General features: G+C 40.2%; 1 protein-coding gene across 2 annotated transcripts in view; it reads right to left on the reverse strand.

Moving 5' to 3' along the window:
• The window catches only part of AIG1 (androgen induced 1), a 122,350-nt gene that overhangs the window by 8,762 nt on the left and 100,563 nt on the right, over nt 1–13,025 (reverse strand). For both annotated transcript variants that reach the window (XM_008494069.2, XM_030448316.1), the window contains one exon: nt 7,984–8,099. In XM_008494069.2, the coding sequence (XP_008492291.1) occupies nt 7,984–8,099 (116 nt within the window). The remainder of the gene's footprint in view (nt 1–7,983; nt 8,100–13,025) is intronic.

Here is a 13,025-nt window from a genome sequence, read left to right on the forward strand (position 1 = left end):
ATGCACTCTGCTCTCTGCTGCCCAGCACAGAAGACCCTTCATGGCTTGGTGATAATGCTTGGGCACTCAGTGTAGCTGTTGTAATCCTGGCCCCTGTGCAGCTTCACTGTAAGAAATATTTTGAGCACAAAAGGTACTGAGTGCTCAAGTACTGAGTACCTGTGAGACTACTGTCACAAACTCGCCTAACCAGCCATCCTGATCTTCCTTAAAATGAGCTGTGCCATGCTGTTCCCTATATTGGGATAGAATAATACCAGCCTTCTCTCCACTGAGCAGTGATACACTGATTATTCCTGCATTGTCTATACCACAAATGGGAGCAGCAAAAGGACGACTGCTGCCATGGAAACCTCACCTGATGGCCCTTCTTAGTGAGTTCATTCTTGCTTGAATACAAGCCATCTCAATACAGCACAATAAAGGGGTGATCAACCCTAGGAATAAAGCTTCCACACAAGATTGCTGATGTTAATACAAGCCTTCAACACTGCAATTCTAGTAGTCATTATTCCTCTCCAACCTCATTATTAGATAAGCACAGGGGAGCATGCATTAGGATTTACTTAGAAATACAAATCTGCAGCCAATTTAAGACCCTGTTATTGAACAGGTATAAAAAATAGGTCATTTAGACAAAAATAAACTGAGGAGAAAAAGTCTAAGTTAAAACTGTACTGACTACTTTGAAGAAGATAGAATAAACTTGAACCTCCCTGTGTTTTGGTTCCATGGCAGCCCTTGAAGATATAACCGTGTGTTTTCAAACATGAATGTGTTTCTTACAGGTCGTCAAGCTCATTTAGCCATTTGTTAGAACTAGTAAGAAAAGAAGGAATAAAAATATTCTTACATTTTATTCAAATTAAAATGTCTGTTAAAAAAAGGTGGAGATTTTCAACCAGCTGATACAGAAAACAGAACAGACTATTTGAAAACACACGATATTGCTTCTTTTTAATGAATGTGCCCAAAATTTGACTCTGTAGCTGTTTTGTACTTCTAGTATGCAGTAGATGTTGCCTATCTCTCCTATCAAGGTTATCAGGAGGAAGTGAAATCTATGAAAAGAAGATACATGTACATTTATTCTTTGGCTGTAGATGTTTTATAAATAAGAAAAATGAAGTATAAAAAAATTTGCCAGAACCTTGTGGCTTATGAGTGCTCTACTTGTCTCTTTGAGTAATGCAGCTGTTACAACAAGATGTCTAACACTTACACTTGGTAGAAGCAAGCTCAGCACATGGGTATAATGGCAGATAACCATAACACCCAAAAGATTTCGCAGTGACAGACACTGCAGAAGATGGCTGCTTGTCCATGACAGCTGTTGTCAGCTACCAAAGTTTGAATATACTCGCAGAGGCATCAGAGCTTGGCAGCACGTTATGGTCTGAACTCAGAGCATCTCCACCCATTTCCTGCCCAAGTTCAGACCTTCGGGGAAGTCTGCAGCCAAACAACAATCAGTACTCTGTGTTCTGGAAAAAGGGACAATAAGGTGAGGAGCTGTGTAACTTTTCAAGAGCAGTGAATGAGAGGACAGAGAATAATAATGCATGTTATGAAATGGCTGAAGAGCTCCCAGCACTCTTCCTTGTAAGAAAAGCAGCACATCAACAGAATTCAGAGACAAGGAATTAAAATCTGATAACGGAAATATTTTTCTGAATTATACCTAATTAACCTCTGGAATGCTCTACCCTATCTTTCAGTGATACATAACTGAAATCAAGATATTAAAAATGTTTTGAAGTATTCAAGTTTGGAAGTATATTTAATCCACTCCTCTTCTCTGGGATATATCATGCAACTCTAGCAAGCTTCTGAATTCAGAAGACTGTACAAGCAATCAGAATGTGTACAGTCATGCTTAGGTACAAAGAGAACAAGGCATATAAATGATCATTACTGAAGGATACAAGTATCAACTTTCTGACATAGGTTTTGGAAAAAACCCTTCTCATACAGATTGGTTATTCCAAAATGGCCTGCTAAGAACTTCTGACCCATCTGACATTAGCTACAGCCTGGATACATGACTACTCTGATCTACTATGGCAGTTCCTTTTGGTTACTTCTTGCAGTAGCAAATCCTTTCCCACATCCTCTGTGTTTTCAGTGACTGGCAGAAAGGAAGCCTGAATCTTTGGTCCCAGACAAGTCCTACGCCAGTTCCCATTGTAGCTACTACCAAACACCAGAGCATGGGCATTTTCTATGTTTTTATTTAATGTTCTTTGCTAGTACCACTCTTTTCCTTTTCTACAGAAAGTGAGAACTTTATCCAAAACTATTAAATTGTGGAATGTCTCCCAAAGGAGGTGACAGGCTTATAGCAGCTGAGTCATTCAAAACTCAAATGAACAAATCATCTGTGGTAATAAGAGTAGGAACCAACCCTGTGCCTTCAGCGGCAGAAGCACAATGACCCACACTAAATCTTCTACTTCTGATTTCTAATACTGACTGATGTGAGGCACATTTCTTTAAGTCCTTATGAATATTTTTAGTCACCCGCAAGAAAAAAAAAGAATAAAAAAATCCCAACAACAGAAACAAACCCACAAAAACATAGGAGAGCTTGTTCTGCAGCTAACCAGAATTGTTAAGATCTCAGTCATATTAACCACATTAAGATGCTGGGCTTCTTATAATACCAGCCAACCAGGAAGTTACCTGCACCAGGAATGTACCTAAGTTTAAAAATTTTAAAGACTGAAAAATAAATTCAGCTATCATCCCCTCTTGTTCCAGTTTCTTTCACTGGATTCTTCTCCATGGATCTGAATGATGCTGAATAAGTCACAGGACTGTGGAACTGGCATGGAGTGGCTTATACAACACCTGGAAAATTGCAGCTGCAAATAATGTCACATGCAATACATATTTGGCACGACATGGGGCTGGGATCCTCTGGTAGGGACAAAGCTTAGCAGAAATTTGCCTTACGTACAGGTAGCTCAAATGACAGACAGATTTTCTACAAGCTGTTGTCATCTTTTGAAATCATCTATTTTGATAAATATTTTTTTCATTTTAAATATAGTAATGGTTGCTATGCCTTCTTGAGCTATATTTTAAGGAGCTACACAAGCAAGTGAGAACGTATTATCCACGCATGTCATCTGTGATGGTACTATTACTTTGACTGAAACATTTGAAGATGTGGAGATGGAGGGGAGCCAGAATATAACAGTCCCTAATGGCTGTGTCAGACCTAACAGGCTGAGGATGCATGCATCTTCTCTTGTTGAAAGCACTTCTGTCTCTCCCACTCCCCTTCTGGGGCAGGTACAGGGGACACTAATTTTCTCCTGGCCTATTTCTGCTGCTTCTACTTCTTCCTACTCTTTCCTGTTCTCAGTAGCTCTGGCTCCGTGTCTTTTCTCCTCCTCTGCATTGTCTCATCTATCACCCACCTCTCCATCAGCTTTCCACTCTGATTTCGAAGACTGTCTCTCTCTCCCATTCCCAGCTTTTCCCACTTACTTGCATGATTTTAGCTTTCAAGCTGCTGGCCTGTGAGCTGCATATTTTCTCACCCATTTCTCTTTTAACCAATGGTTCTAGTTCATCTTTTTCTTGCCTCAAGCACTTCTCATTTGTTTTTTCCCCAGCCACTGATTCCTCTAATCTCTGTTGAATTTCTGTCCCCAGTGCCTACTTCCAAAAGCATTCATGACACGCTCCCTACACACAGACCCTCAGCACACCCTAGCACAGCCACGCTGTGTCTCTCCTGCTCCATTGCCATCAGCCATCTCAGAAATTCTTTTGGTTTCTCAAATCAATATGGATGTCAATTCCCACCAAGCTTCATGCTCTAAATCTCCACCCCTCTCTTCTGAATGTCAAAGTTTGTCCTAGCAGCCTGCACCCTAATCCCTTTGCCAACATCTGCTTTTTCTGCTTGTCCTCTCCTTCTACGGAGAATCACTAGTGGAAATCCTACAGCAAGGCTGTCAGCATCCATCTCAGATTCATTCCAAATTCTCAGTGTACATTCCTTTCTTAAATTCGTACAAGAAAAATTCAGCAAATAACACCATCTAAACACTGTCCCTTGGCACATCTACAGGACTCTCTTAAAGTCACTTCAAGAGAAATTATTTTCAAATGAAAATTTAAAGGTACCCAAGTTCTTCGAATAGATTTATCAAAGAATTAAAGAATGAATCAAGTCCAAACTTGGCACATGTGGAGGCAGATCCTCATGGATTTGAGATAGCAGCAAGAGATCAGATCAAGTCTTTTGCTCTCAAAAACCTAGCCCAGTATGACTAGAGAAGTGGAGTCAGGTTCTTAGGGTCTGTTTTTTTGGCATCCTCAAGCACTCAAAAGCAGAGAGAACAAGAAAACCATTTTAAATAAACGTAGTTGTCTCAGTTTATTTTAGGGACATATTAGGCTCTGATATTAGTTACCATGAGGTCATTCTTATTACAAGGAGCAACACATTTCTGGCTCTTTTCTGTTCCTTAACAACCACCTCCATACGCCCATTGGCAGTATTTTCTGGTAGTACTGGCAAGCTCTTGGGTTTTTTTAGCACTGTCTAGATTTAACAATTCAATACAAATTGTGACCTTTTCAAGCCATGCTAAATAAAGCCAATTGGCCTTTCCCATCTTATCCCATGGCCTTGGTCCTGAAAGTCCATGTATGGTCTGCAGCAAGCAATGAAATCTGTGAATGTCCTGCTGGGCCACAATTCCTTAAGAGCAAGGGAGAGCTTCCCCTCACAGGGAGAACATGAGCAAAGTGTGCCTACTCAAATGCTCTCTGACTTAAGGGAGTATGCAAAAAAACCACCAACCCCAAAACAAAATCAAACAAAAAACCCCAAAACAAACCACAAAACCCCAGAAAGAAAAATAGAAAAAGATTTTACTCTCCAAGAAAGGATGTTTCTCAGATAATATGTCTCTGAATAATGCTCAGGGGATATAATGTCATTTAGCTATGTTCTTCCAACTTCAGTGATTCTATTCAGAATTTTCTGCCTGTTATCTCATTTATCATATATAAAATAAAATCTTGCTATCCAACCGTCTCTTTCCTATGTGAAAGATTCAGTCACATATCAAATAAAGCAGAAGGTCTCCTCTACTTGCAACTGTATTCACTTTATAGTGAGAGAAGTGCAGTGAAAACGCTTCTGCTGAGGCAAAAATGATATAGGGAGGACAAATTCTCAAGGAGCGGATCCTTAACTTCCAGGTAAAAAGACATAAGCCAAGAGCCACAGCAGGGTACCCATGGACAACCAAAAGTAAAAAGAAACGAAGTTCCACCAGCCTTCATGTAACTAAGTCATTTCATAGAATCAAAGAATCACTTTGCCTAGAAAAGACCTTTAAAATCATTAAGTCCAGTCGTTAGCCTAGAACACTGCCAACTCCACCACTAAACCATATCCATTAGCACCACATTTACACATCTATAAATAATTCTAGGGATGGTGAATCCACTACCTCCCTAAGCAGCCTCTTCCAATGCCTGAAAACCCTTTCAGTAAAGATCCTTTTCCTAATATCCAGCCTACACTTCCCTGGCACAACTTGAGGCCATTTCCTCTTGTTCTATATCTTATTGCTTAGGAGAAGAGACCGACCCCCACCTCACTACACCCTCCTTTCAGGTAGTTGTAGAGAGCAATAAGGTCTCCCTTGTGTCTCCTTTCCTTCCAGGATAAACAACCCCAGTTCTCCCAGATGCTCCACATAAGACTTGTGTTCTACACCCTTCACCAGATTCATTACCTTTCTCTGGACTTGCTCCAGCACCTCAATGTCCTTCTTGTAATGAAGAGCCCAAAACTGAACACAGTACTGAAGATGTGGCCTCATCAGTGCCAAGAACAGGGCAAATATATTTGCAGGTGTACTCTCATTTTAGTGCACTGTGCTAACTTTGAGGTATCTAAACACTGCACCAACAAGGGCAGCAAATCCAAATTAAATAATTCCAAACCCTCTAAGTGATTAAGGTCTTTTCCTCAATGTGGTCACTTAGCAGCAGATAGTGGACCAAATCTGTGAAAGGTAGGCACGCTTTGAGTGAGAGGGATGAGAAAACCCTACTTTTCATACTTCCTGGTAGATTTTTCCAATCTGTGAATGTGAGATACACTGTACTGATATCACCAACATGCAGCCTCAACCAAATCTTGCATAGTGGCTTCAGTAACACCTGCATGGTGAAGACAGGCACAACTTGAAGACGATGACATAGTGTAGCTTGTTTGCCTTCAGTCTTTACCAAAGACCTTCTTTTGCAAAAGTAGGAAAAATGGGGTGTAAGAGCAGAATTGAGCATGATGATCTTTAGGCTAGATAATTACTTCAGACCACCTTTAGAGAAACCACAACTTAGAAGGAAGCAAGTAACTTGAGAGAAGCCCTATCCATTTTGGAAATAATGTAGGCAAAACCAATAAACAACAGAAGTAAAAGGAAATGATCATAGGCTGTAAATGGGTATCTGCTTAGTAGTTTATTTCTTAATGAAGAATCTTCTTCTGTTTTACTTGTCCTCTAATTTCCTTTTACCTTTCAGTTGTAGCTGTAGGATGTAGGTGTACTGTAGTAGGCAGGAGCAAGCCGTACAAGTATCACACTGACACTGTAACAGATTCTTAGATGATTTTAAGACAGTCCTGGTTTTACTGTTGACCCTCACAAAACTGGATTGTTTGAATTTTCTGTTCCTGTTGAATACTATTGCATGTGTCTACTCAGAGGATTTTGAGAAAACAGGAGTTGCCACAGGAGGTCAGATCAATGGTATGGTAACTCTGCCAATATCCCTTTAGTTATCCTTCAGAGGAAGGTTGAGAAATATCACAGTCATGCATTATCATATATGGAAAAAAACTGCAACTTTCTCCTGAAGGAATCTTTACATTCCTTTTTGCGTGAGGCTGTCCTTATCTTATAAATGAAAATATTATTCTTTTTCTTTTTTAAAGAAGGATATGTATGTTTATAAAAGCAAATGTCAGAATGTGAATGTCATCCTGGGACGCAACATCCCACTTAAGCCAGATTACCAGCATTTTATAATCACTCAGAGTGTATGGATGTGTATGAATAATAGACTCTTTAATTGAACTGAAAGTTGCATAGTTGAAGCAGTATGACAGTACAGCCTTGAGCCTCTGTTCCTTTTGCATTAGTTTAATCTCACTTGACTGGTGCAAAAAGCAGTGATACCCACAGTTTTGGAAAAAATCCTCTTAGCTGAGGGAAGAGTTTTGTGAGCTGAGAAAGAACACGAGAAGTAAACAGGGAGTCATGAAATGTTTGCAGAAAGGATAAAGTGTATATGGTATCAAAGAAGCACAGTAAATAAGACAAAGGTGTAGAGAAAAATAAAATGCTAGTATGACCAAAGTAAATTAACTCTGTTGCTTGAATAGAAACTGCCAAAATACTTCACTTAATGTTATGTAAAACAGATTATTTCAGTTTTAGCTTAATTTTTCACAAACATTTGCATTTCTGAAAGCAAATTTCAGAGTGTCTGGATTACTGGCTTATTCTGTAACCAATTTTACAAAAAGAAGTTATGATGCAGTAAAGAAAAAAGACTGTTTTATCTTTTTTGTTGCCGCTTAAATACTGATGCAGGAAATAATTTGCCTATTCAAAATTTTTATTTGATAGGACAAAAATGCTAAGCAATAAAACTAAGGTCCAAGAAAAACATTTAATTCGAAAAAAGGTTGAAAAATGTACCCTTGGAAAGATCACTGCTTTCATGGGATTGTTCAACAAATTCCTGTTGTGTGAGGTTTGGCATATACTTTCTAAAAATATAAGCATCTGGGGAAACCAGACAAAGCCCAGGTCTTGGACCAAATGAGGCATGCAGCATGAATCTGTTAGCGATTATATCCATAATGAAATATGTACCCAAATTTAGCTGTACAAAACCCCCAATACAAAATGAAAATACAGCATGTACAGCTCTTACCATAAAATATAGCCAATAGTGAAGGTGCACACTGCAGCCAGTCCACAGCTCCTGCTGGGATACTGATGATGTGTTGTTCTCATCTCGATTAGTACAAAGGGCAAAACTGTTGTATGCTGAAAAAAAAACCAAAACAACAGGTGAAAAACAGGTAATACAAATGATTGTCACTGCCCTTACATGCTAGGATTACAATAAGAACCACAAAAACCTGCAGACAATTTCTTGATGGTTAGAAAGACAAGGTAAAAAGTCTCTTTAAAGTTGATCAAAAACCCAATCGATATTGTCGCGATAATATCCAATTATCTGAGAGAGCAGACAAAAACTGAGTGAGCACAACATGCTTTCCCCTTTGCCCAAGAATCCAAAGTGGATATTCAGTGAGTAAATGATGATGCAGCATGAGGGCGCATGGGTTCCAGCCCCAGTCCAGCCTTGCAGTTCCTTTGTGATCTTTGCTACATCACTTTGGTTATTTTGATCATTCAAGTTAGGAATCAATGCATCTGACTTTCAGAGACTCTGGGCACAATGCCAAATGAATTAATATAAATGGAAGTATTTAATGCTTCTGAGAATCAGGTTTAAATGTATCTGTGTCTGGGGACTTGAAAACAGGGGACATATTTTCAAATGATAGCCTCAATACCTCTGTTCCTCCATCTGCAAGACAGGAGCAATTATCTTCCTTGGAAAGGTGTTGTGAATCTTAATTTGGAAGTTGTTGTGCGAAAAGGTTTTAGATTCCCAAATGAAACATGAAAGCTAAAGCTGTAAAAACCATTTTCAGCCACTTGTCTTTATTTAGCTGTGAAACTCCTTATTTTGTCATTTTTCCATACACATTTCTTATACTGCCCCTTCTCAGAAGGTCTGTTCATCCAATTAATGTCAGCAGCATGAAAATTCACATCTAGCCTGCCCCCCACACTCAGTGTCTAGATTTCAGAGTGCTGGCAGGCATGGCAATAGACATAAGTGAAGCACAAACATGCCAGGATATAAACCCCATCATTTCTAAATACACAGCTCACCTAGGACCAAGCATTTCTGGCAACTCCAGAAACATACCCTGCTTTGCCACCATGGGTCAAGTTACCACTAGGGATAAAGGGAATTCCTTCTGTTGAGAGCGTGGCTCTGGGGCTTGGCATGACTGTGAACTCCCCTGCCCAGTGCCACCTTCACAGCACAGTCTGCAGGTGCAAGGATTGCAAGGGCAGCTTCAGCCCTAAACCAGGTTCAATCCTTCCCAAAACTCTTGATGACCAACAGGAAAATAAGGTCATGGATTACACTGGCCATATTCTGCCTCCATCAGATGCATACTTGTAGTTCTGAGGGGGAGCTGGAAGGCTGGGTTTATGTTTGTAATAATTAGTCTGTAAACCCACACTAATTTTCACCAGTGTTAAGGAAGGACAGGCAGGGAGTAGAAATATCCTTGAGCAAATAAGAGGTCCAAATGAGAGAAAACAGACTGGGGTCTGAACCTTTAATAACTGGGGAGAAAGAAGAATTGTTTGAATGGGAAATAGGATAATGAAAATGCTCTGGCTCAGAGATGTAACATAATTTGAATCAGATAGCTTCTGATTTTTAAGGCATTAATAATTAATGACCTTCATTTGGAGAATGTCAGGTGGGCAATAAAGCAGTTAGAAGAGCTTTCAATTTTGTCTTTTAACAACTTTTTCCACCCCCATCCCTTTAAACAGTATAAACCAGCATCAAGGGAATGCAGAGATGCTTTCCATGTGGTCTGCAATGGAGGTGTCCACCAGTAGATGAGAGGTCTATAAACTGTTCAGGACCTCCAGAGTCCATTAATAGCATCTGTCGGAAAAGCAAGCCCTGGGGATTCACCTGTATGTCTTAATGTTAATATGGAAAAAGTCTTCAGACAGAGAGCAGTACCTCACTCTGCACAGCCCTCAAAGCAGGGTAGCAGGTGGTCCCTGCCTCCATGAACTCTTCAGAGAAAAAAAAACAGAAGACAACATGGACTGCTAAATGCAAACCCCACCCTTGGTGTTCTTGAATGATTTACTCTTGATCAGATCAAGACACAGTCTTAACTCTTCACTATATGGATGATGATAACAGGGCTTGTGAGCTCCATTTCCCAACTGAAATGTTTACTACTTTAGAGACTTCTTGTTGATGAGCTCTTCATTGATGGGTAACAACTCAACAGCTTGCCAATTAAAAAATAGTTAAAACCATTTCAGCAATCAACCCTTCATCTAGGGTCTTTTTCTGCTTTCCCTCCTCACAGTTCCTGTGGTTATATAATAGAATAGGCAATTATTTTCCTAAATTCTCCCTTCTGCTCTTTTCTAAAGGAAAGGGGGAGGAAAAAGAGGATAATGAGCTGCATCACTAAAGAGCTTATGTACAAAATCCTGTCAAAAGGACAGTGCAATTAGAAGTGTAAGGAGAAAATCAAAGATGTGTATCTTTAATCTTTGCCTGCTACAGCAAATGCAGATGCTAACTGCAAACACTGCAGTTTTACAAATCCAGAGCATGAACTCTGATTTTAAATGTTCTAGTGAAACTGCTAATCTAAAAAGCTGTTTCATATACTTTAGCCAAACTACAACCAACATTCATTTCCCTTTCCTACATTTCAGCCCCTCTAAACCCCTTAATTAAAAAAATGCCAATTAAAACTCTGGCACTATAAACATCAAATTTGAATCAGACTGGCACCTGGACTTAAGACTGCAGAAGGTGAGCAGGGATCAAATGTGCGTGGAATGGGATGCTTTAGGGCTTGGAAAGCTGCAGGAAGCCACAAATTTCATACCCTCTAATTTTTGCTACCTGATTTCTGAACAGACTTGGGCCAATCAGAACCTGAGACCTAGAGAGAAAATAACATTGATGTGCTTATCTGCTTCTTAAAGATTGTCCGTGCCAGTCAAAGATACCTGACTGGTATCGCTGGAACTGATCCCTTTTACTAACTGGCAGGCTGAAAGACAGCACATTTCTCACTTTGTTTGTCAAAGTACCTCCAGGGGCTGACTTGAGAGAAGACCAAGGAATGAGGAAATTCAAACAACAATAGAGGTTTCAGTAGTGAGGATGACTAGCTGCTGTAACAACTTTCCAGTAATTGATATTTTTCACCATTTAGAAGTCTTTAAGAAAAGGGAAAATTCATAACTGGACTATAATGACTGGGAAAGTATTATAGTAGTAGTAAACTATGCTAGCACTAGTAATCAATGCTATATTGAGAAGTAATTTTTATTATGGGCTAAGTTTTTACAAGCAAAGCTGCATTTTTACTGGTACAGCTTATTCTGCTCCTGTGAGACAGTTCTGCCTGTATGGCTGTGCTGATGCTGGAGACTTGGGCTGTGCCATGCTGCAGGTACCTCAGGGAGCACCCTCTCCATCAGCCAGGAAGGTCAGTCTCCAATCTCCCCTGGGCAGCAGCCAGGGAGCTCCTTAGCAGGAGCTCTGAGCTTGGGCTCAGTGACTATATCTACTGGCTAGAAAATATACCCTGTTGGCCAAAGCAGTGACCCTCCAACCCATTTTTAATCTCTCTCTGAAGGGATCCATCTGCCAAGACATCCTTGTGAGCTATTGTCTGGTGGTAAACCCCCATTACCTGGCCACAGCATGGCCCTGCTCAGCCCCCTCATGTCCTGCCACTGCCTGTCCCTGCAGTAAAGGCAGTTTTGACAAATCTTCATGTTTGTTGGGTCTGATTGCTAGTGCTGGTTTTTCCAGGGCAGCAAGCTGCTGTTTTTGCCCCGTTTTGTGTTCATGGCACTTCTACCTGAGGTCCCATCACCAACAAATGGGGAAGAAATTTGGCTTGCCAAATCTCCTACTGCTGGTAACAATCCACGAAAACAGAAAGAAGCCAGCTCAATGTGCAGAGGCTTGGTGGAATTTGCAGGAAAGTTATCATATGGAAAATTTTATCAGAAAATGCTCCGGTGATGACTCCAAAGGAGCAACTTCTGAGTGAAGCTGAATTAGCACACACTTCAAAAAACAAACCAAAACAAAACTACCCCAAGAGCTGCAGGTGGATTAATTCCTCAAATCACTGCTGCTGCTTCCTGAGAGAAATTCTGCTCATTGATGACCCTTTGAAAGATATGATTAAAACAGGTACCACACCCCACATGGTATATATGTGCCTAGTGATATTCAAGACTGGAAAATCACATTGCAAATCTGTAGTATTGGCTTGACAAGCTGAGCTTTGATGGAGGACTATGTTTCTCCATTTTAGGTGTGTGCTACAATGGTTACTGGAAAAGAAGATTTTATGAAAATCATGTACAGTTCTGTACTGTCTTTAAAGCAAATTAAAGGTTCATTACTGAAAGCTCGAGAATATATTTTATTTTCCAACCAGTAACTGCTGCTTTTTTTAACACTGTTTTTATCAATACTTCACTTGGCCTTTTCTCTTTCCTTAACTGTGTTTTAAAGGGAATGGTAAAGCTTTTCAGAAGGTTCTAAATTGACAGCTTTGTGTTTATCTTCTGTCCTTAGCACAGACATGACAGTGGTATCTCTCCAAGTCACCCAGTCCTGATCTGCAGAGATTGTCCAGAACTATTTTTATTTACAACAAGGAGTTCAAGAAATCATTTCCTTTCTCAGACACCCAGTCAGTATGCAAAAGTTCTGCAGGGATGGTGAAATAGTTTAGAGATCCAGTGCACTATGATTATAATTAACTTCAACCAACAGAAGACTATGACTTGTTACTCAGTTTGATCAGACTAAAAACTACAGGGTAGAAGGACATTTTAGTTCATGGGAAATACTATGGAGGTCTACTGAGAGGGCTTCAGTGTGATATTCAGCCCACGCTCCTAAGAGTCAGAAGTTTAGTGAGAAGAAAGGAGGCCTTGAAACTCTGATGTCATCAGCATTTTAACTGATGGACTGGAAGACTCCCAGCAGTGCTGGTGCTCCCTGGAACAAAGAAACTGTAGACACATCTTCACCCACAGAACTTGTGCTGCCTGGGACCTGCATCTACCACCCAAAGGTGC

This window comes from Calypte anna, chromosome 3 (assembly GCF_003957555.1).
Source record: "Calypte anna isolate BGI_N300 chromosome 3, bCalAnn1_v1.p, whole genome shotgun sequence".
NCBI lineage: Eukaryota > Metazoa > Chordata > Aves > Apodiformes > Trochilidae > Calypte > Calypte anna.